Genomic DNA, 25237 nt, shown 5'->3' on the forward strand with positions numbered 1-25237 from the left:
TGTTGGGTTTGGGGTGGATTAGTTGAGTTCCCTGTAGATATTGGATATTAAGCATTTGTCTGATGTATTATTGGTAAATATCTTTTCCCAGTTGGTTGGGTGTCTTTCTACTTTAGTAGCTATGTCTTTGTCTGTGCAGAAATTTTTTATTTTTTGGTAGTCCCATTTGTTGAGTCTCCAATTGCTGTGACCCTGGGAAGATTTTGCCTGTGCCTATGAGTTCCAGTGTCTCTCCTCCTCTGTCATGTAGCAATTTCAGAGTTTCATGTCTGATATTGAGGTCTTTGTTCCATTTTAAGTTAATCTTTGTGCATGGTGACAAGGTGGAATCAATTTTTAGTTTTCTGCATGTGGCTGCCTAATTTTGTCAGCACCAGTAATTGAATAGGCTGTGTTTGTTCCACTGTATATCTGTCTCCTTTGTCGAATATAAGCTGACTGTAGGTATGTGGGTTTTTTTTTTTTAATGTGGTTTTATTTCTGGATCTTCTATTCAGTTCCACTGATCTTCTGGTCTATTTTTTTGTGCCAATATCATGCTGTTTTTGTTATTATGGCTTTATAGTAGAGTTTGAAGTCTGGCATTATAATACCACCTGCATTGCTCTTTTTCCCTAGAATTTTTTTTGGCTGTTCCAGGTCTTTTATTGTTCCATATGAACCTTTGGATTGTATCTTCTATTTTAGTGAAGAATGTCTTTGGGATTTTGATGGGGTTTGCATTGAAATTGTATATCAATTTTGGTAGTATGGCCATTTTCACTATATTGGTTCTCCCTACCCTTGAACATGGGATGTCTTTCCATTTCCTGATATCCCCCTTGATTCTTTCTTTAGGCTTTTATAGTTTTCATTAAATAATTCCTTTACATCCTTGGTTACGTTAAATTCCTAAATATTTTATTTTGGGGGGGCTATTGCAAATGGGATCATTTTCTTGATTTCTTCTTCTGTTTGTGTATTGTTGGCTTTTGAAGGTTGACTTTGTATTGTTACTTTGTCAAAGTGCTTTATTAGTTCTAGGAGTTTGGGGGTGGAGTTTATTGGGTCATTCAGGACAGGATGATGTCATCTGGGAACAGGGATAGTTTAATTTCTTCTTTCTCTATGTGGATCCCTTTGATGTCCTTCTCTTCCTTATTGCTCTAGCTAAGGGTTCTAGCACTATATTGAAAAGAAATGGAGAAACTGGGCATCTCTATGTAGTTCCTAATTTTAAGGTAAAAGGTTCTAGTCTTTCTCCATTTAGTATGATACTGGCTGTAGGTCTGTCATATATGGCTGGCTGGCTGGCTGGCTGGCTGGCTTTCTTTCTTTTCTTTCCTTTCTTTTTTTTTTAATAAATAATCATTTTATTTATTTATTTATTTATTTATTTTTGGCCAGTTCTGGGATTGAGCTTAGGGCCTGAGCCCTGTCCTTGGACTTTCTCAAGGCTAGAGCTCTACCACTTGAGCCTCAGAACCATTTCCGGCTTTTTTCTATGTATGTGGTACCGAGGAATTGAACCCGGGTCTTTATGCATGCTAGGCAAGCACTTTAACCACTAGGCCAAACTCCAGGCCCATTTCCTTTCTTTCTTTCTTTCCTTTCTTTCCTTTCTTTCTTTCTATATTTTGCCAGTCCTGCGCTTGAGCTCAGGGGCTGAGCGCTGTCCTTGGACTTTCTCAAGGCTAGAGCTCTACCACTTGAGCCTGAGCAACACTTCTGGCTTTTTTTTTCTACGTATGTGGTACTGAGGAATCGAACCCAGGTCTTTGTGCATGCTAGGCAAGCACTCTACCACTAGGCCAAACTCTCAGCCCAAGGCTTTAGTTATTTTAAAGAATGTATCTCCTATGCCTATTTTCTCTAGTGCTTTCAACATGAATGGATGTTGTATTTTGTCAGATCCCTTCTCAGCGTCCCAAGTATGATTCTTATCCTTAGCCCCATTAATTTGATATATTATGTTAATTGATTTGCGAATATTAAACCAGCCTTGCATCTGTGGGATGAAGCCTGTTTGATCATAGTGTATAATTTTTGGAATTCTGTTGGCTAGTATTTTATTGAGGAGCTTTGCATCTGTGTTCATCAGAGAGATTGGTCTGTAGTTCTCTTTTTTTGTTGTTTTTTTTTTCCTGGTTTGGAGATAAGTGTGATATTGACTACATACAATTAGTTTGGGCTAGCTCCCTCTGCTTCTATTTCTTGGAAGAGTTTCAAGAATATAAGTATTAACATCTTTAAAAGTATTGTAGAATTCCACAGTGAAACCATTTGGGACTGGGCTCTTCTTAGTTGGCATGTTTCTGATTGCTTCAGCAATCTCATTTTATGAAATAAGTTGTTCAGTTGACTTATCTCTTCTTGGTTCAATGTGGGCAGCCTATGTTTATTTAAAAAAATCATCCATTTTTACTAAATTTTCTTGTTTCATTGATTAGAAGTCCTGAAGTACTTATTCATAATGATCAGTTTTTTAATTTGTTTTTGTGGGTCATGGGGCTTGAACTCAGCATGGGTTCTGTTCCTGAGCTCTTCAGCTCAAGGCTACTGCCCACTCTTGAGCCAAGCCACACTTCCCTTTGTAAGAGGTTAATTGGAGATAAGTGTCTCTGGTCCTTTTGTGCCTGGGTTGGCTTTAAACCTTGATCCTCAGATCTTAGTCTCCTGAGTAGCTAGGGTTACAGGCATGAGCCACCTGGCCTGGCTGATCTGAATTTTTTGAATGTTGCTTGTGATTGTTTATTCCCGTGGGATCTCTAATCTTATTTGAGTCTCTTCCCTATTTTTTTTCTTTAACTTGCCAGGGGTCTGTTGATTTTGTTGACTCTTTCAAAAACCAACTTTTCAGTTAACTTTATGTATAGTAGATCTTATTTCAGTCTCAAATATTTCTGGTTTTAGTTTTTTATTTCTGCCCTTCTAGTTGTTTTAGAATTAACTTTCTTGCTTCTCTAGGTGCTTTAATTGCTTCTTTAGGTTGTTTATATGTTTCTTCTGTCTTTTTAATATGGGTTCCTAGTACAGTAAATTTGCCCCTTTGGACTGCTTTTGCGGTGTCCTGTAAGTTTCTTTGTGATGTATCTTGATTGTCATTGCATTGTACGAAATTTTCAGTTTCTTCTTTAATTTGTTCTGTAACCCAGGAGTTATTCAGAAATTTGTTATTCAATTTCCATGTGTTTGAGTGGTTTTTACCCTTTACTATGTTATTTAGAAGAAGTCTGATTCCATTATGATCAGATAGAATACAGGGGATTATATCAGTCCTCTTGTATCTGCTTAGGTTCTTTGTGTGAATCTTTATATGATCTATTTTGGAGTATGTTCTGTGGGCTGCTGAGAAAAATATATACTGCTTTGCCATTGGGTGGAAGACTGTGTGTGTGTGTGTGTGTGTGTGTGTGTGTGTGTGTGTGTGTGTGTGTGTGTGTGTGTTAAGCCCAACTAGGCTATGGTGTCATTTAAATCAGAGTTTTTTTTGCTTATCTTTTGCTTGGCTGATTTGTCCTTTGGTGAGAGTGGCATATTGAAATCTCCCACTATGACTGTGTTTGAGTCTGTTTTGTCCTGTAAGTCTATGAGAATTTGCTTGACATACTTAGGTGCTCCCATGTTGGGGGAGTAAATGTTTATAACTGTAATATTCTGGTTATGAATTGACCCCTTTACTAATATGTAGTGGCCACCTTTATCTTTATGTACTGATTTTACTGAGAAGTTAATTTTGTCGGAGAGTAAGATTGCTACTCCTGCTTTTCTGAACAGTGAGTTGGAATGAAAAATTCTTTTCCATCCCTTCACTTGGAGTTTGTTTCTGTCTTTGGCAGTGAGGTGGGTCTTTTGGAGAAAGCATATTGATGGATTTTTTTTTTTTTGTAAGCTAATCTGCTGTTCTTCATCTTGTGATAGGGTTGTTTAGACCGTTCACATTTAGGGTAATTATGGAAAAGTGGCTAGCATCTTTTGTCATTATTTATCTTTCTTTCTTTTTGTGTTTCTCTCTCTCTCTCTCTCTCTCTCTCTCTCTCTCTCTCTCTCTCTCTCTTTCTCTCTCTTTCCCCTTCCCCTTTGTGCTTACTGGTTTGTAGGTGATAGCTTCTTGATGGGATTTCCTGTTGTTCTTCTCTTTGTCCTTGACTAATATTTTTTTGTAATGCTGGTTTAGTGGGCATAAATTCATATAATTTCTCTTTGGTAAGAAATATTCTTGTTTCTTCCTCAAATGTAAATGCTAATTTTGCTGGATATATAAGTCTGGCTTGGCACTTGTTGGTCTTTACGGCTTGGATGATATTTTTCCAAACTCTTTTTGTATTGAGGGTTGTGTGGAGAGGTCTTCAGTGATTCTCTTTTTTTTTTTTTCCTCCCATTTCTTTGTTTTCGCAGCATTAAGGATGCAGCATTAAGGATCAGCTCCTTACTATTCAGATCTAATGTTTTTACTATGGTGTGTCTGGAAGAGTTCTTTCTGGGGTCCTGCTTATTAGTTGTTCTACAGGCTTTCAGTTGTGTGAGTAAGATTTTTCCTTTTGAGTCTGGGGTAGTTATTTGCTATAATCTTGGTGAATAAGTGTTGCATTCCCTTTGTTTGAAACTCCTCCCCTTCATCACTTCCTGTCATATGCAGGTTAGATTTATTGGCTATGTCTGACCATTCTTGGACTTCTCTTTGTTGAGTTCTGACCAATTTTTCCAGATTGATGACTCTGTTTCAGCTCTTGTGTTGTATCTTCTGTTCCTGATATTCTATTTTCCATCTCAATTATTCTATTGCCTATATCTTCTGTTTTGATTTGCATTTTAGACATTGAGCCTATCATGTCTGCTTTGAGGGTGTTCATCTTTCCATCTAAATAAGTATAAAGTTTGTCTATTTTTATCTCTACTTCTCTTTTTTTAAAATCAAGAAATTCCTTCGCAATTTCCCATTTATATTCCTGGAATTGTTTTTGGAGTTCTTCTTTATTTCTTTGGTCAGGTCTAGTATCATCTTTTTGAGTGGTGTCTTGTGTCCCATCACTTCAGGTGTCATCTCTTTGGATGCTGTCTCTCATTTCTTCACTCTTGTTTCCTTTTGGGATTTGAATGGGACTTGGATTATTTATAAATTTTGTGATTTGTCTCTGTGATTTCCTCATTTGGGCTTCAGTGCTTGCTAGTTACAATTAGTTCTTCTGTGGCCAGTAGGTGGCAGTCTCTACTGGTTTGGGGCTGGTGGTTCTCTGTGGGTATTTGTGTATATGTATAGTTCTAAGCCCAATAGTGAATAACCAATTACTTCCGTTTCTGACTTCAGGTAGGCGGGTCCAGGTGTGGATTTGCACGTTTGATATTTCTGGGGTTAGGAGGAGGGTTAGGATTTTCAGCAGGGGCACACCGCCTTTGTTGGCGGGTCTACTGGTCCACAGCAGTGAGTCACAGTTACCTATGTATATACCTGGGATTTGGCTAGATAGAGCAGCTTTGGGGCTTGTCCCTGTTCTGAGCACAGGGACCAGCTGTTGATGTGCACCTTTGGTTCTGTTGCAGTGGGGCTCGTAGCTGATTCTGGTATGGTTGGCTCGCTCCCCTGCTCCGAATGGTAATTGGCACTTGCTCTTTGTGTTTGTGCTTAGATCTGAGGTGGGTAGGACAGCTGTGGTTATCTTGCACACCTGATGACCAGCAGTAGGTCCCAGCTGTGGGTGCTCTCTTTTGGTTTCTCTGTCTTAGGTGGGTGTGCTCTCAATTCCCAGGAGGAGTGCACTGCTATTGCTGACATGCCACTGCTTCCCAGTGGAGACATGTAGTCACTGGCTGTGCCCACGCTAGCATCTGAGTTAGATAGCACTGCTGTAGTAGGGTGGAGTGTACTCCCGATTTTGGGTCTGAGTGTGCAGCCTTTGCTGGTGTGCCCACAAATTCCAAAAGGCTGTGTGCATTTGCACACCTGGGTCTCAGCTAGCTAGTCCAAGTTGTACTAGTTTGTCCACCCTGTTCCCAGAGGCAGGGCCCAGCTGAGGATGTGAGCTTTGGGGGATGTGGGAAGTAGGGCAGAGCAGCGCCTTTCTGGTTCTCAGAGTGTGAGCTCTGTCCTTACTAGTCTGCCCTCCACTTCCCCATGGTGGTTCAGAGTTGCTATTCCGCTCTGTTTTTTTTTTTTTTTCCTGTAGTAGAGCGCACCGCACCCCTGATTTCCACTGGAGGCCCAGGGCCTTTATTGGCTATTCGTCTTTCTCTGTCTCAGTTGGATAGCCGCCCTAGTGCTGGCTTGCCAGAGGTTACCAGCAGTAGAGCGCCTCACTAGGTTTTGGCTTACACAGGTGCACACCCCCTTCCCTCTCCCCTGCTGTTGGGGTGCTGGGTCTTAGTGCCATTTGTCTCTAGTCTCAAGGGCCTGGGGGAGGGGGCTGTTGGGCAGGTACAAGCAGGAACATCCCCACACCCACTGCTGGGGTGCCGGGTCTTGGCACCCATCAATCTCCAATCTCAGTTACCTGCGAGAGGGAGCTGTTGAGGGGAGGGGCAGGAATCTGGGTTCCCTGTCCCCCAATGTTTGCTGATCCTTCTTGGGCGGGAATGAGAGGGGTCTGCATTCGCCTCCAGCACTTCTCTCCTGAGGGGGTTGCAGGGATCCGGTGGGCTACTTATAGTGGTTCTGGCTGTGAGCTGTTAAAGGGCCAATCGTCTCTCCTCTGGTCTCAGCTGCCGTCAGTGCTGTCTCAAGCCCTGGATGTGTGAGATTCCTGGTTTGGATTCTGAAGATTGCTGGAATTCAAGGGTTGCTGGCCCTGGCACCTGCTGGCACCTGCCAGCGCCTTCTTTGTAGCCCTGAGGCTCCACGGTGAGGGGTGGGGGAGGGGTCCTCACATTTCTAATTCTTTGAGAGTGTTGGTTATAAGCTATATCTGTGTTTCTTTTCTTGTTTGTATACTTCTCTGTTGCTTCTTAAATTTGTAGTTGTTGATTTCTTAGGATAGTTGGCTCCTGGGACTCCCCAGCTTTCTCTTTTTGTGGTAGAGATTTAGGCTGGGTCCCTATTGTTTAGGGTCATCTTCCCCAATTGAGCATTTTTTTTAATGGACTACATAAATTTTTATTTTTATTTTTTATATTTTTTGCCAGTCCTGGGCTTGAGCTCAGGGCCTGAGCACTGTCCTTGGACTTTCTCAAGGCTAGAGCTCTACCACTTGAGCCTCAGCACCACTTCTGGTTTTTTTCTATGTATGTGGTACCGAGGAATCGAACCCGGGTCTTCGTGCATGCTAGGCAAGCACTTTAACCACTAGGCCAAACTCCCGGCCCTGGACTACATAAATTTTTAATTTTACTTGTAAATTTATTTTATTATTGTAGAGATGATATGCAGAGGGGGTTACAATTAAGTGAGATAATGAGTACATTTCTTTTTGAGCCATGTCACCCCTTCCCTTGTTCTTTCCCAGTTTTCCTTTCCTAGCCCTCTTACAAGTTGTATAGTTCAATTTTCCAGAGTCTAGTGACTACCACTGTATTTGTTCTCCCTTTGTCCCACCTTTTGTGATTCCCCCCTTATACTTCCAAAGACAGATCAACAAGGCAAAAGAAAAAAACAACAAAAGTTACAGTTAATTTCCAATGAAATAAAGGCTACGGGTTAAAAGCTACACATAAAATGTGAAAAGGCCTGTTACACAAATGTACAAATCTCTGTACAAAGCTTTTCCCTTTGTCTCCTGTGTTATCCAGCATTGCTCTTGCAGCTTTGAGTGAGCAGAGCACTCAGCCTGGGGTGAAGAGCCTCCGAATCATCTGCTAAAAGTCCTCTAAGAGGAACCAGTTTCTTACAAAGTAAAATCATTTCCTTTTTAAATTTGATCTGCCACAACCCATCACAGCCTTTAAAAACTGCCTTCCTAGCATACTCAAAGCAAAATAATGCCTTAGAGAGTAGAGGACAGCTCTCTGGAATTAAATTAAAAAAAAAAATAGGCAAGTGGAGTGCTTCAGGTTGGACAAGAAAAACAAGAAATGCCACACAATACTGTAGGTTAAAGCCTAATCCTGTGCCAGGGCCACTGGTCACAGATGAAGGGAAATCAAAATGTTCTTACTCCAACAGAAAGGACAAAAGAGAAAAGCCTAATGATTGGATCTCAAAATCACTGACCCAAGAAAACACTTTTGAGTTTAAACCTTAGCTTAATTGATTAACCCGAAATCCATGGCAATTCCTTTGTTACCTGGGACCTGCGAGGCCACATCACCTCCCCAGGCCTGGATTCCATCTATGGCATGTGACTCCACACAAGAATCACCCTAAGGAGGAGAGACAGGTAGGAGGAGCCAGGGCAGACTGCTTAGAAGCACCCATGAAACCTCTGTCTACACTAAAGCCTTTTCAGGACAGGTGTTTATAGGCTAGAGCAGCCCTCCCACAGGCTCAGTATTACATGGTTTAGGACCCAGGAGACATTTGAAGACAATACTGCACACACGAAAAATTTTCTCCCTAGTTCATTATTTCTGTGAGCCTTCCACCCCCTTCCCATCCAATCCCCCACTTCTCCATGACTACAGCTATCAAATTAGGAAGGAAGGGGTGGGCTTCTTGCCTGGCCATGCCTCTTTTGTATATTTCTTCTTCTTGGGTTGGTTTACAGCTTCAGGTTTATAGACAGTATAGGTTCAGACGGTATGGGGTTCATGTTCACTGCTAATGGCACAACAGAAGTCAAGTCCACATCAGGGGCAAGGTTCGGGTATGGCATGGGCAAGCCACTGATCAGTGCCTTCCCATGGATTCTGTGTGGCCGGGAGCCGGCTTCACAGTGCCTGGGGGGCAAGCCCCCATAGAGTCCTCTGCTGAAGGCAAAGTTCTGCATGTGTTGGCTGCCTGACTCCTCCAGGCCCAAGGTGCTGTGGCCCTCCACCCACTTCTTTACTGGAACCACTGCTGTTTGCACCATGTTCTGGAAGCAACCCATGGAGGGATCCACATCCTCTGGGTTGATGATTTCATCATCCTCACTGAACTCGTGAGTTCTTCCTCTTCCTCTGCCGTCTCTGGATGTCCAGATATCCCAATGGTGAGGGTCGAAATCCACTTGCTGTGGGCAGTGTTGAATTCAGGTTATCAAGCTCTGTTTCTTCTTCTGGAAGCCCCAGTAAGCCCTTGAGTTCATCATCCTCTCCACCCATCTTCTCATCTCCTTTCACAGCCGATGGCAATGTCTAAGGCTTCTCCCGCAGCTTGTATGCTCTTGTGGATGCGCCAAATGAAACTGTAGAATTGATGGGGATTTGTTGAGGTTTATGAGGTTCCAGCCAAATGTGACCTAAGAAAGTGCCATGTGTACTGTTGAGATTTATCAGGAAAACTCTCTTCAGATGCTTGTGGTAGACCAGAGCAGCATGGACTCGAGAGCAAGATTCAATCAACTTGTCTCCTTTGACTACATTCAGATGTAAACCAGGTGGGGGTTTACTTGCCCAGGTCGGGTAGTCAAACAGCTGGAGGCTAGAGCCAGAGTTCACAGCTGTTGCCATCTTGGTCTCCCCCTCCCATTTTTCCCACTTCCCATTTCTAGAGGTTAATTGAAGATAAGAGTCTCAGGTCCTTTTGTGCCAGGGTTGGCTTTGAACCTTGGTCCTTGGATCTCACTTCCTGAGTAGCTAGGATTACAGGCATGAGCCACTGTGCCCGGCTCTTGTTTCCATTTCTTAAGAGTTCATTTTTTTTTTTGCCAGTGTTGGGGCTTGAACTCAAGATCTGAGCACTGTCCTTGGGCTTTCTCAAGGCTAGAGCTCTACCACTTGATTCACAAGACCACTTCCTGCTTTTTCTTTTTTTTTTTGCCAGTCCTGGGCTTGGGCTCAGGGCCTGAGCACTGTCCTTGGACTTTCTCAAGGCTAGAGCTCTACCACTTGAGCCTCAGCACCACTTCCGGCGTTTTTCTATGTATGTGGTACCGAGGAATCGAACCCGGGTCTTTATGCATGCTAGGCAAGCACTTTAACCAGTAGGCCAAACTCCCGGCCCCACTTCCTGCTTTTTCTATACATGTAGTACTGAGGAATCGAACTTGCGTGTTTGTGTATGCTAGGCAAGCACTCTTGGAATCCATTTAAAATATTATTATTAATATATAATATATAGTATATTGTTATATTATTAGTAATATAATAATAGTAATTATTATTATTTTTGTCAGCCCTGTGGCTTGAACTCAGGGTTCTTGAGATTCTTTTGCTTAAGGCTAGTTATCTACCACTTGAGCCACAACATCTGTTTATGTCATAATAAGGAATTGAACCTAAAGCTTTGTGCATGCTAGACAAGCACTCTACCACGAAGCCACATTCCCAGCCCTAAAATATTACTTTGTGACTTACTCCTATGAGTATCCTTTGATCTCACTGTGTGACTGTGAGACCTGTATAATAATTTATCATGTCCCAGTGTATTAATTTTTTTTTTTTACCATCCAGTGGGTTTACTTGTAGATATATGGGTACATTCTCATTACTGTAAGTGAGGGAAACCATGCAACTTCTTTTTGTTTGGGTCTGGCTTACTTCATTTCATAGAATTTTTTTTCAAGTCTTTCATTTCATTACAAATGGTACAGTATCATTCCTTCTGATGAAAGAATAGAATTCCATTCTGTATCTATATCACATTTTCTTCATTCATCGACTGTGGGCCATCTGGGTTGTTCCAAATCTTGGCTATAGTAAACAACACTGTGCTGGTCCCTTTAGGGTGGCATTGATTATGTTCTGTTGGATAAATACCCAGGAGTAGAGTTGTTGGGTCATAGGGAAGGTATGTTTAGTCTTTTTGAGGAACTTCTATACTGCTTTTCAGAATAGTTGAACAAGTTTATATTCCCACCAACAGTGTAGTAGAGTTCCTTTTTTGGCCATATCCCTACCAGCATTTGTTTTCATTAGTTTTCTTGATAATGGTTATTCTAATTGGAGTGAGACAAAATCTCAATGTTATTCTGATTTTCATATCTTTTATGGCCAGACATGTTGAACATTTCTTCATATGTCTATCAGAAGCATGTATATTTTTTGCCTTTATGTAGTTATTTTTATTTTTTAATTTTTAATATTCTTTTTTACTGTAATTAATAGAAGGGTTCCATTATATTTGCCAGATACAAGGCGCATTACTTCACATACATTGATACCCCTTCTCATGTTTTTGCCCCCATTTCCCTTCCCTTACCCCCTCCCCTCATCTTGTTTTCCCCCCTTCACTATCCTATTTCAAATAAACAAGCATATATATATATATATAATATACCAGATAACAAGGTAAGATACTGTAACAATATGAGATAACCAAGAGACATCAGAGAGATGAGAAATATATTACATTAAGAACAGCAGTCACACACTATATGGCTCTTGTTTCTATATCCTGGAGGTCATTTCATTTATCCTCATCCTGTATGGCCTATGTATCTAGGTTTTGCCCTATTATAAACCTCTGCTAGGAGAGTCCAAGGTTTATACTAATTATGACAAATGTGGGAAACCATTGAGCCTATGTTCCTTTGAGTCTGACTGGAAGCATATACTTTTTGTAACACATCTAATTCTTTTTTTAAATTGTGTGTGTGTGTGTGTGTGTGTGTGTGTGTGTGTGTGTGTGTGTGTGTTGGTTGGTTGAATTTACGCTTGAATTCAGAGCCTGGGTGCTGTCTCTGAACTTTTTTTAACTCAAGGCTAAGTAGTATTCTACCACTTGAGCCATAGCTCCACTTTGGGTTTTCTGGTGGTTAATTGGAGATGAGTCTCATGGACTTTTCTTCTCTGGTGGACATTCCTGGCCTGATAGCTTCGGACCTCATGCTTGGCCTTAAATCGCGTTTTAAAGTATTGAGGTCTAGTAATACTAGCTACTGGAGAAGCTGAGATCTGAGGAAAGTGTGTGAGACTCTAATCTCCAATTAACCACCAGAAAACCGGAAGTGGCACTGTGGCTTAAGTGGTAATGCTCTAGCCTTGAGCTGAAGAGCTCAGGGACAGCGCCCAGGCCAGAGTTCAAGCCCCAAGACTGACAAAAAAAATGATCACCTTGTTGTCTGGTATATTGTATATATGTTTGTTTGTTTATTTGAAATAGGAAAGGAAAGGGGAGAAAACAAGATGAGGGGAGGGAGGTGGGGGGAGAGAAATGGGGACAAAAACATGAGAAGAGGTGTCAATGTTTGTGAAGTAATGTACCTTCTATCTGTCGAATATAACTGTAACCCTCTATTAATTACAATAAAAATATGAAAAAAATTGGAATCTAACAGTGAAACATAGAATTTAAATGATCGTGTTTACACATTTATCTTTATCAAGATACAGAACATTATCCTAGTAAAATTCCATTAGAATTCTTCCCTGAAGGTTTACTCCTGCCCTCACTCATGCTGAAGCAATTGCTAGACTCACTTTTCCACCTAAGATTGCTCTATTCAGTATAATGCTTTCTTGTTACGGGAGTGGTTTGATCTCTTTATAGTTAAGTATTTACATTGTGAGCATAATACCGCTGCTTTAAAATTTTTTTATTTTTATGTTTTATTTTTGCTGGTTCTGGGGCTCAAACTCTGGTCCTTACTGTACCTGAGCATTTGTGCTAAAGACTAGCACTCTACCACTTAAACCACAGTGCCATTTCCCGATTTTGTGTGTGTGTGTGTGTGTGTGTGTGTGTGTGTGTGTGTGTGTGTGTTTTAGAGATTAGAGTCTTTTTGAATGGTGATCCTTAGATCGCAGCCTCCTTAGTAGCTAGGATTACAGGTGCAAACTTAAAGAAAATTTTACACAGAACTAGAGTTAGAGTTCCCTGATAGAACACCAACCCTGAGCACACAAGCTAAGGTACAGGGCACAGTCCCTAAGTTCAAGGCTCAGTACCGACAAGGAAGATCAGGAGGCAAAGGGAGGAAGGAAAGAGGGAAAGAAAGAAAATTTTACAAATGTGTTAATTATTGTTCTAAATGCAAGAAAATTAACAAACTGTTTATGTATTTTACATTAATGTTTAACCGAGTATTTTGCTCTCTAATATACTTTAAAAGCTTAAAATGATGGATTGGACTATATTTGTTTTGTTTAATACTGGCTACAGTTAAAACAGAAGTAGGAAATTTTCATGAATACTTCTGAATTTAAGTAATATATTTTTTAACTCTTTCTTATATTTTTTAGAGGAATTTAATGATAGAATTTTGCGACCAGAGTTATCAAATGATGAGATGCTATCTCTTCATGAAGAGTTGCAGAAGATTTATAAAACATATTGTTTGGATGAAAGTATTGACAAAATTAGATTTGATCCCTTTATTGTAGAAGAGATTCAAAGAAGTAAGTGAAAAATGGTAAAGATAATGAATTCTGTAGCTCCTTGATAAAAGTTTTTTTCATGTATTCTCTGTTTATTATTTCAGTATATATGTGAGATATTTGAATAGTTTCTTATTTTTATTATTTAGGGATCTTTGTCAACCTTATTTGTTGCTTAAAATACCTTTTTAAAATACTTTAATAATGAGATGAATCTTTGCAAAAAAGACATTCACAATTCATGTAATGGATCTTAGTTCTTTTCATTTCATACCCTAGTATAATTTCTTAAGATGAAGTTTTTATAGGACATAGTTGTACCAGATTGTTTTTTTAAGTATAATGAATTTAAACTAATAGTGTTTCTGTGTTGCTTGGAAATAATTTCTGCCATGATATTTTTTTAATAGTTGCCGAAGGCCCATACATAGATGTTGTGAAACTTCAGACGATGAGATGTCTTTTTGAAGCATATGAACATGTTCTTTCTCTCCTGGAGAATGTGTTTACTCCTATGTTCTGCCACAGTGACGAGGTAAGTCAAAGCATTAACCTTGTTTGAAGATATTTATACAAAGTTTAATAGAAAATTTGACATTGTTAGATAAGTGATTCAAATAATGAACAGAAAAATATAACATACCCAATTCTAAAACCATGTTTGTGTTTATTTAACACAAGGGTCCAGATTCACTTACTGCCATTTGCCTAAATAGCTTTTTATTACAGAAACTACATTCTTCTTCTTCTTCTTTTTTTTTTTTTTTTTTTTTTTTGCCAATTCCGGGGCTTGAACTCAGTGCCTGGGCACTGTCCTTGGACACTTTTTTTTTTTTTTTGCCAGTCCTGGGCTTAAGCTCAGGGCCTGAGCACTATCTTTGGATTTTTCTCAAGGATAGAACTCTACCACTTGAGCCTCAGCACCACTTCCAGCTTTTTCTATGTATGTGGTACCAAGGAATTGAACCTGGGTGTTCATGTATGCTAGGCAAGCACTCTACCACTAGGCCAAATTCCCGGCCCCTGTCCTTGGACACTTTTTGCTCAAGGCTAGCACTCTGTGATTTAAGCTACAGCACCACTTTGAGCTTTTTCTGTGTATGTGGTACTGAGGAATTGAACCCATGGCTTTGTGTGTGCTAGGAAAGCACTCTACCACTAGGCTGCACTCCAGGCCCCTGAAACCACATCCTTGTATATAGTTATGTATAATCCTTACCCTGTTTGGCTGTGGCTGTATTCACTTGATTTCAATAGCTTTTTCTTTCTTTCCTTTCTTTTTTTCTTTCTCTCTCTCTCTTTCCCTCCCTCCCTCCATCCCTCTTTCCCTTCCTTCCTTTATTCATTCATTCCTTCCTTCCTTCCTTCCTTCCTTCCTTCCTTCCTTTTTTTTTTTTTGCCAGTCCTGGCTTGAACTCATGACCTGAGCATTGGTCTTGGCTTTCTCAAGACTAGAGCTCTACCACTTGAACCACAGCACCACTTCTGGCTTTTTCTGTGTATATATATGTATTATCAAGGAATCCAACCAGGTCTTTGCACATGCTAGGCAAGCACTCTATCACTAGGCCAAACTCCTGGCCCCTTCCAATAGCTTTTTCTGTTTACCTTTTTTTTCTGGTGGGAGGGTAGGGGTAGTATTGGGGATAGAAACCAGGGCTTAATAGGCTTGAATTCAGGGCTGGGCACTGTCTCTAAGCTTCTTCTTCTTCTTCTTCTTTTTTTTTTTTTTTTTTTGCCAGTCCTGGGCTTAAGCTCAGGGCCTGAGCACTGTCCTTGGACTGTCTCAAGGTTAGAGCTCTACCACTCGAGCCTCAGCATCACTTCTGGCTTTTTTCTAATTATGTGGTACCGAGGAATCGCCCGGGACTTCGTGCATGCTAGGCAAGCACTCTACCACTAGGTCAAACTCCTGGCCCTCTAAGCTTCTTTTGCTCAAGGGTAGCACTTTACCACTTAGCCACAGCATCACTTCTGGCTGTTTGCTTGTTTGTTTCTTTATTTATATGGTATTAAGGAATTGAGCCCAGGGCTTCATGCATGCTAGGTAAGTACTCTACCACTAGGCCATCCATGCTCCAGAGCCCTTAATTGCATTTCTTTTAAACTGAAGAATATAAAGAAAAAGTAGCACATTTTCGTGTCACATTTTAATTTAGTGACATTGATTTTTTATTTTGAAGTATTTCAGACAACTCTTAAGAGGCGCAGAATCACCAACACGCAATTCAAAATTCAACAGGTAGGTGTCTTCATCTATATATGTCTTGTTGAACTTGCTTATACTAACTAACTGTGATACAGTATCATTATATTATTAGCTTTTTTTTTTTTTTAGCCAATCTTAGGGCTTGAACTCAGGGCTGAGCACTGTCCTTGGGCTTTCTCAAGGCCAGAGCTCTAGCACTTGAGCCATAGCACCACTTCAGGCTTTTTCTGTGTATGTGGTAACAAGGAATTGAACCTGGGTCTTCATGCATGCTAGGCAAGCACTCTACCATTAGGCCAAACTCCTGGCCCTATTAACTGTTTTTCAAATGAATATAGGTTCCATTGTCACATGAATGTATAAGACATTTGTCAGTGAATTGTAGAACTGCTCCATGTATAGTACAGATACTTGAATTCTTTTAGAAAATTGATATGCTTGTAAATACAACCTAATTAGAGCACACATATTAGTTCTTGACAATCTACTTTGTTTGATAGTAGGGACATGTAAAAATGAAACCCAAAGATACCTCAGAGGTTTTCTTTTCTGTGTGTGTGTGGGGGGGGGGGGGGGTCATGGGGCTTGTACTCTGGACCTGGGCACTGTCTCTAAGCTTCTTCAGCTCAAGGCTACTGTCCTACCATTGTGAGCCACAGCCCCACTTCCTTTTTTCTAGTGGTTAATTGGAGATAAGAGTCTCAAGTTCTTTAATGCCGGGGCTGGCTTTGAACCTTGATCCTCAGATCTCAGCCTTCTGAGTAGCTAAGATTACAGGCATGAACCACCTAGGTACCTCAGAGTTTTGTTTTTTTTTTTTTTTGCCGGTCCTGGGCTTGGGCTCAGGGCCTGAGCACTGTCCTTGGACTTTCTCAAGGCTAGAGCTCTACCACTTGAGCCTCAGCACCACTCCTGGCTTTTTTCTATGTATGTGGTACCGAGGAATCGAACCTGGGCCTTCGTGCGTGCTAGGCAAGCACTCTACCACTAGGCCAAACTCCCGGCCCTACCTCAGAGTTTTTAAGTGTTCTTTATGCTTTTTTCTCCTCCACCAACACCTCCTCTTCCTCTTCTTCCTCCTCCTCCTTCTCCTCCTCCTCTTCCTTCTCCTGCTCTTCCTCCTCCTCTTCCTCCTCCTTCTTTTTTTGCTGGTCCTATTACTTGAACTCAGGGTCTGGGTGCTGTCACTGAGCCTGTCTGTGCTCAAGCTAGTGCTCTACCATTTGAGCCATAGTGCCACTTCTGTTTTTTTTTTTTTTTCTGAGTAGTTTATTGGACATGAGTCTCTTTTGGACTTAACTGTCTGGAAAGTTTTGAACCATGATCCTCAGATCTCAGTCTCCTGAGTAGCTAGGATTACAAGCATGAGCCACTGGTGCCTGGCTTAAGTTTCATTTTCATAGAAAACTTTCATTAGATACTTACTGGATAAAAATGAGAGGGCAGAGGGAGGTTTCTCCTTTTTCTTTCTGATTCTTCAAGTTGAAATGTGTACTTAAATAATTTTTAAAAATAACACGGGAGAATTTTATCCCCTTGTAATGCTGATTAATGTCCTCATTTGTCTTTACAGTGTTGTATATAGAATGTTAGGTCTACAAGATTGATGCAGACATCAAAACGTATTCAAAACAATCATTTACATTCTCAGAACTTTCTAGTTTGTCAAATACATCTTGAAGTCAACTAAGATGTAGGGAAGTTAGAATATGGAGCATTTTATACATGGTAAAGTATAGAAAGATGGGAAAAATCATAGAGAAGGATATGTTGGGTTATTTTTGTCATCGTCAGATATTTTAGCATATATATATATATTTATTTATTTATTGCCAGTCTTGGGGCTTGAACTCAGGGCCTGGGCACTGTCCTTAGACATTTTTTGCTCAAGGCTAATGGTCTACCACTTGAGCCATTTCAGGCTTTTTCTGTGCATGTGGTACTGAGGAATTGAGCCCAGAGCTTCATGTATGCTAGGCACTCTACCACTAGGCTTTGCTCCTGTCCCCTACCAGGTATTTTATGAGTAGATTCAAATTTGTTTGAATACTGAATATTCTTATATACAGCTTCTGTACAGACAAATTGTATGTAGTGTACCTTTTTTCAAAGGTAGAATACATTTATGATATCACTTTTTTTTTTTTTTGGTGTTGGTTCTGGGACTTGAACTCAGGGCCTGGGTGCTATACTAGAGTCTTTTTGATATAAAATATTTAAAATAATTATGTAGAAGTTGTTTTTTTCCTTTTGGTGCCAGTCTTGGAGCTTGAACTTAGGACCTAAGTTTGTCCTTGACTAGTACTGCTCTGTCATTTGAGTCACAGTTCCACTTTTGGCTTTTTCTTGGTTACTTGGAAATAATCTCATGGGCTTTTCTTTCCTGCCCTGGGTGTGATCCTCAGATCTCAACCTCTGAACAGGTGTGAGTCATAGGTGACTGTAACTACTTTAAAAAACTTGGTTTTTTCATTATCTGACTCATGTAATTATAATCCTTCTGTACATCACCTTTATAATAACATTAAAGTAAATTAATGAAACATAATTTATAGCCATGAAATATAGACTTCGTTTAACAAAAATAATATTCATACTACTAAAATGTTTTTCTTTGCCAGTTGTAGGGCTTGAACTCAGGGCCTAAGCACTGTCCTTGGGTTTTCTCAAGGCTAGAGCTCTATCACTTGAGCCACAGCACCACTTCTGGCTTTTTCTATGTATGTGATACCAAGGAATCAAACCTGGGCCTTCATGTATGCTAGGCAAGTACTCTTACCACTAGGCCAAACTCCTGGCCTTAAAGTATTTTAACCCAGACCATATACTTCTTGTTCTAGCCAATGCATTTTCAAGGCCTTCTATAAAATTTCATATTATTTTTGAGAAACAGGTGGGATTTTTTCTTGCTTATAAACTTAGAATAAATCTGCTCTTAATAGTTAAATCTAAATCAAGGTCATAACAATTTCATCTTTAGACATAGAAAGCTTTCTTTCCCACTTTGAGACCACTTCGCTATCTTCAGTATACTTAGGTACTCATTTTGCTTGCTTTAAAATATAAAAATGAGGACTGGGAATGTGGCTTAGTGATAAGAGTGCTTGCTTAGGCATGCATGAACTTTTGTGTTCAAAACTCATACTCGACTCTGGCTTTTTGTGGTGGTTAATTGGGATAAGAGTCTCATGGACCTTCCTGCCTGGGGTGGCTTTGAACCACGATCCTCAAATCTTAGCCCCTTGGACAGGCAGGCATTCTACTGCTATGCCACGCTCCCAGCCCTATTCATTGGGTTTCATGTCTGCATTTTATTTAGTTGTATTTTAAAAGTAAGATTTTTTTTTTTTGCCAGTCCTGGGCTTGAGCTCAGTGCCTGAGCACTGTCCTTGGATTTTCTCAAGGCTAAAGCTCTACCACTTGAGCCTCAGCACCACTTCCAGCTTTTTTTTCTATCTATGTAGTGCTGAGGAATCGAACCTGGGTCTTCGTGCATGCTAGACAAAGCACTCTACCACTAGGCCAAACTCCTGGCCCCTTAAAAGTAAGATTTTTAAGACAGATTTTTAATCTTAAATTATTTTCATTTAGAGCAAATTTTTTTTAATATTTAAAAATCTTTTGTTAATGTTTTTAAAAATCATATATATATAATATTACATATATTGTTTGAGGTTAAACCAGGGACTTCATGCATTGTAGGGAAGTACTCTGCCACTGAGGTACACTCTGAACCCCAACACATTCATTTTTAAATACTCAAGCTAAAAATTTGTAAACAAGCATATATGATTGTATCTAACACGAACACAAACTCCATCCTGAAAAATATGAGTTTATTTTGTATGCCAAGTATTTGGTAGCTTAACCTCCACATACTTTTTACTGGTCAGTCAGTATGCCTAAGAACAGAAAGAAATACAGGCTTAGGTTATGACATACTGAACTTTTAAGTTCTATTATTTAGTAGTATAAATTTCTTATCCTTATACCAAATATACAGTGGAGGCTTTGTTCCTCTTACACTTATCGTGGTTTTTATGTATGAATTTCATCCTTTTACAAAGATAAATCATATCCTCTTATTTAACTTTCAAGTTTTAAGATTTTGTTTTATATTCTAAAGTGAAATTTGTTTAATGTTTGGGCTTTTTCTCTTCTTCTAATATAATTTCCACATATCTGATATTGCAGAGGTAGCCTAAGTTTGGATGATTTTCGGTAAGTCTTGAGCATGTGATTATTTTTAGTATAAGTTTATCTGTTTAAGTCCATAATGTACATTCTAAGCAACCTAAATATAGCTAAAAAGGAAAAAATATGAGATATTATGTTAGATAACATACATACATACATTCATTCATTCATTCATTCATTCATTTATTTATGCATGCCAGTCCTGGGCTTGAATCAAGGGCCTGGGCACTGTCCTTGGGTCTTTCTCAAGACTAGCGCTCTACCATTTGAGCCACAGCACCACTTCTGGCTTTTTTCTGTGTTTGTGGTACTGAGGGATCATGCATGCTAGGCCACATTCCTGGCCCCTAGATAATTTTTTTGTCACTTGTGAGGCTTGAACTCTGGGCGCTGTCCCTGAGCTCTTCAGGTGAAGAGCTACTACCCTTTTAGCCACTGTACCACTTGCTGGTTTTCTGGTGGTTCAACTGGAGATAAGAGTCTCATGGACTTCAGTGCCCAGGCTGGCTTTGAACGGTGATCTTCAGATCTCAACTCCCTGAAAGCTAGGATTACCGGAGTGAGCCACTGAGCCCAGCTTCTGAGATATTTATTTTGCCAGTCCTGGGCTTGAACTCAGGGCCTGAACACTGTCCTTGGGCTTTCTCAAGGCTAAAGCTCTACCACTTGAGCCACAGCACCACTTCTGGCTTTTTCTGTGTATATATATGTAGTACCAAGGAATCCAACCTTGTTTTTGTGCATGCTGGGCAAGCACTCTACCACTAGGCCAAACTCCTGGCCCCTTCCAATAGCTTTTTCTGTTTACCTTTTTTTTTTTTCCCCTTGTCCAGGCTGGCTTCCAGCTGCAGTCCTCTGATATCAGCCTCCTAAATAGCTAAGGTGATACACCTGAGCCACTAGCCACTAGTTCCCAGCATATGTTATGATAAAATCAAAATGTTTTGATACTAAGACATTTTCACATTTCAAGCTTGTTGACTTTTTTTTTTTTTTGCCAGTCCTAGGCTTGAACTCAGGGCCTGAGCACTCTCCTTGGACTTTCTCAAGGTTAGAGTTCTACCACTTGAGCCTCAGCACCATTTCTGGCTTTTTTCTATGTATGTGGTACTGAGGAATTGAACCTGGGTCTTCGTGTATGCTAGGCAAGCACTCTACCACTAGGCCAAACTCCCAGCCCATCAAGCTTGTTGACTTTTTGTAGAAAGGGTTTTTGGGAGGAGGATTTTGTTGTTGTTGTTGTTGTTGGTTGTGGGGCTTGAACTGTTCAGCTCAGGGCTAGCCCTGTAACCACTTGAGCCACAGTAGCACTTACCGTTTTCTGGTAGTTAATTGGAAAAGAATGTCATAGACTTTTTGTGCCTGGCCTAGCTTTGAAGCATGATCCTCAGATTTCCAGAGTAGCTAGGATTACAGGCACCTGGCTAAAGAGGATTTTTTTTGGGGGGGGGGGTGGGTGAGTCATGGGGTTTGAACTCAGCCTGGGGTCTGTCCCTGAGCTCTTCAGCTCAAGGCTACTGCCCTACCCTCGAGCCAAGCACCATTTCCCATTTTCTAAAGGTTAATCGGAGATAAGAGTCTCAGATCCTTTTGTGCCGGGCTGGCGGGCTGGCTTTGAATCTTGATCCTCAGATCTTAGCCTCCTGAGTAGCTAGGATCACAGGTGTGAGCCACCACCCTGCTGGAATTATTATTATTATTTTTTTGGCCTGTCCTGGGCCTTGAGCTCAGGGCCTGAGCGCTGTCCTTGGGCTTTCTCAAGACTAGAACTCTGCTACTTGAGTCACAGCACCACTTCTGGCTTCTTTTCTATGTTTGTAGTACCAAGAAATTGAACCTGGATCTTCATGCATGCAAGGCAAGCACTCTACCACTAGGCCAAACTCCTGGCCCTGGAATGTTTTTTTTGTAATTAATTAAAAAAAATTTTTTTTTCAGCCTGTGGCTTGAACTCAGGGACTGAGCATTGTCTTTGGGGTTTCTCAAGACAGGACCACTTCTGGCCTTTTCCAAGTATGTGGTACTGAGGAATCAAACCTGGGTCTTCATGCATGCTAGGCAAACACTCTACCAGTAGGCCAAACTCCTGGCCCCCACGGAAGTTTTTTAGAGAGGATTTTGCTCAGTTCTTTTGCATAATTTTTTTTTCAGTTGTCTGTGGGACTTGAACTCTGGGCCTGGATGTTGTCCCTGAGCTCTTCAGCTCAAGGCTAGCTAGGACTCTCCCATTTGAGCCACAGTGCCACTTCTGGTGTTTTTGGTGGTTAATTGGAGATATGAGTCTCAAAGACTTTTTGTGCCTAGGCTGTGAACTGCAATCCTCAGATCTCAGTCTCCTGAGTAGCTAGGATTACAGGTGTGAGCTACCAGTGCCCAGCTTAATAATTTGTTTTTAAAGAGCTTTTTAAAAAAAGTAATTTAATATTTCTATTATTCTATTTTAAAAATATCATCCTTCCAGATATTGTTTTATGGTCTTTAGATTCTAGAGGTGAAAAAAAATCAAGGTTCTAGGTATTTTACAACCTTTTATATATATTTTTGGAAATAGTTTTATCAGGAGTAACTATTTTCTCTTTTTTGTTCGGTCATACTAGCGTTGGAACTCGGAGCTTAAGTTTGCAAAGAAGACACTCTACACTTGAGCCACACCTCCTACTAACACTGTGTTTGACAAAAATAATAATTAAATTCTTACTTAGATAAAATAATCTGGCTTACTAAACTTTTCACTTTTTGCTACTTATTAGTATTTTTCTAGTTTTAAATAAGTTGGATTTGTTCCTCAGACTATGTATATAATATAAATGTTACCATGTACTTTGTGTGTTTGAAACTTGATCAGTTTTTTTCTGTAATTGTTTTATTTCACGAAATGTTTCTCTTAGGAAAATAGGTATCTAGTAAGTTAAGTGGTTTTTTTTTTGTTTTTTTTTTGTTTTTTTTGCCAGTCCTGGGCTTGAGCTCAGGGCCTGAGCACTGTCCTTGGACTTTCTCAAGGCTAGAACTCTACCACTTGAGCCTCAGTACCACTTCCGGCTTTTTTTCTATATATGTGATACCAAGCAATCGAACCCGGGTCTCCATGCATGCTAGGCAAGCACTAGGCCAAACTCCGGCCTAAGTTAAGTGTTTTAAACAACCTTTGTCAGATTTTAAAATAGCCATTTTTCCAGGGAAGCAGTGACATTTTCCAAAGAGAAATATGCTCATTACCTGACTTATATAACTAGAACCCCTGTGTATTTCACCTTTATAATAACAATTTAAAAATTTTAAAAGTAGCCATTTTTATTTGGGTATTGCTTGAAAAAACTAGTATGATATGAGTTTTATATTGAATAAAGGTTATAGTCTTATTGAAACCTGGGACATTTGCTACAATGGAAAAACAATGGCTGTTTTTAGTCCATTGTTTTTTCTTTTGAGCTATTTCTGATTTTAGAAATTGATTTTTTTTCTGTGTCAGGGTTTGAACTCAATGCCTTGCACTCTTGCTTAGTCTTTTCTCTCAAAGCTGGCACTCTTATTACTTGAGCCACACCTCTACTTTTGTTTTGCTATTTGAAGATAAAGGTTTTATGGACATTGCCACCTGGGCTATGGACTTTTCTTTCTGGCTGGCTTTGAACTGGGATTCTTAGATCCTAGCCTCCTGAGAACTATGATTACAGATAAGACATTGGTAACTGGTTAGAAATTCATATTTGAAAAAGACTGTAAAACTAACATTTAATATTTATGGCAGAATAGGCTGCTTCCTTGGGCTACATTTGCTTTTTATCTTTATTGTCATTTTTAGCCCCTTTGAAGTTAAGATGTTTTATACTTCATTCCTCTATTCAGTATATACTTATAGAACTGAATTTTCCTTGAACATTTGTCAGTCATAGAAGACAAACTTTAAATTTCATCTGAAAGTGAAAACTCAAATCATAGATTCATATTTTCCCTTCTTTCTTTTTCTTTCTCTCTCTCTCTTTCTTTTTTTTTTTTTTGCCAATCCTGAGACTTGAACTCAGGGCTTGAGCACTGTCCTTGGGCTTTCTCAAGGCTAGAGCTCTATCACTTGAACCATAACACCACTTCCAGCTTTTTCTATGCATGTGGTACCGAGGAATCAAAACTGGGTCTCTGTGCGTGGTAGGCAAGCACTCTACCACTAGGCCAAAATCCCTATTTTTAAAAAAATATTATTTCAAAAATATGTATGACAGTGAAAACTTTATGCCACCAGGGGGCTCTCCTCTTTTAAAAATTTTAGTAAATGTTTGGAATTTAACAGTAGCTAACTTTCAAATGTTTATGTGTAAAATTTGTTTCACTTCTTCATATCGCAAATTTCATCTTTAAATACTCTGTCATTTTTTTAGTTTCTGAAATGTTGAGACTTAATCAGTCATTGGAAAGTATAAGTTATATTAGTTTAATAGTGACAAAAGTTGTTTTTTTCCCTCTCTGTTTCCCTTTTTTCCTGGTGGCACTGGAATTTGACTTTAGGGACTCATGCTTGCTATGTAAGCACTGTACCATTTGAACCATGCTCCAGTTCTTGTGCTTTCTGTTTACTTTTCAGATAGGGTCTTGAGATTTTGCGTTGGCTGTTAGAACCCAGTTCTACATCTGCCTCCCATGTAGCTCCAATTATAGGTGTAAGCCACCATGCCTGGTTTCTTTTTCTTTAGTATTATGTACTAGACTGTTGTAATATTTTGCTTTGTGCCTGATAAGTTTTTGTTCAATATTTAGAAGCACACAGAAGAGAGGAGAATCATTTGGAATTAGCAGAATAGGTAGCAAAATTAAAGGAGTGTTCAAGAGTACCACAATGGAGGGAGCTATGTTGCCTAATTATGGTTTGGCTGAAGGTGAAGATGACTTCGTAAGTAAAAACGTTTTAAGTAAAGAAAGGTTTATAAGTTTTAAGTTCTTTTATTTGATGTTTGTAAAACTGCAAACAGAAGATAGCATTAAACATGGTGTATGCTAACTTAAATTTCTGAGAGGTTATTGCTCATTTTTTAAGGCAAGTGAATTAGAGGCCAGTAAAACCCTGTCTTAGTAGCGATAGCAATTCAGTCATTTTGTTCACAAATATTTACTTATTTTTAGATAACAGGTAAAGGAAGCATTGACGTTTCAGAGAATTATTGTCATAGTGATTTCTCCTTAAGTTTGTTGGTACAAATACCATTTAAGTTGAAAAACTTTGTTCCTTTTCACTCTTTGTATATTGGTAAGAATTTTGCTTTGCCATTATTTTTAAGGATTTTTTTTTTTTTGCCAGTCCTGGGCTTGGGCTCAGGGCCTGAGCACTGTCCTTGGACTTTCTCAAGGCTAGGGCTCTACCACTTGAGCCTCAGCACAATTTCTGGCTTTTTTTCTATGCATGTGGTACTGAGGAATAGAACCCGGTCTTCGTGCATGCTAGGCAAGCACTCTACCACTAGGCCAAATTCCTGCCCCCCCCCCTTTTTTTTGTGCCTGTCCTGGGCTTGAGCTCAGGGCCTGAAAACTGTCCTTGGA

The 25237-nt window shown here is 39.8% G+C and overlaps 1 protein-coding gene and 1 pseudogene across 3 annotated transcripts in view; one reads left to right on the forward strand and one right to left on the reverse strand.

Annotated features, from left to right (window-relative positions):
- Window positions 1-25237, forward strand: part of Snx14 (sorting nexin 14) — an 88420-nt gene that overhangs the window by 39111 nt on the left and 24072 nt on the right. For 2 of the 3 annotated variants that reach the window (XM_090338480.1, XM_090338482.1), the window contains exons 13-17: window positions 13171-13326; window positions 13716-13840; window positions 15489-15547; window positions 19709-19735; window positions 24461-24593. In XM_090338480.1, coding sequence (XP_090194606.1) covers window positions 13171-13326; window positions 13716-13840; window positions 15489-15547; window positions 19709-19735; window positions 24461-24593 — 500 coding nt within the window. The remainder of the gene's footprint in view (window positions 1-13170; window positions 13327-13715; window positions 13841-15488; window positions 15548-19708; window positions 19736-24460; window positions 24594-25237) is intronic. The other variant, XM_090338481.1, reaches the window with a different exon arrangement.
- LOC150059983 (nuclear inhibitor of protein phosphatase 1 pseudogene) lies at window positions 8533-9498 on the reverse strand (annotated as a pseudogene).

This window comes from Megascapheus bottae, chromosome 8, assembly GCF_031878675.1.
Source record: "Megascapheus bottae isolate mThoBot1 chromosome 8, mThoBot2.hap1, whole genome shotgun sequence".
Taxonomy (NCBI): domain Eukaryota; kingdom Metazoa; phylum Chordata; class Mammalia; order Rodentia; family Geomyidae; genus Megascapheus; species Megascapheus bottae.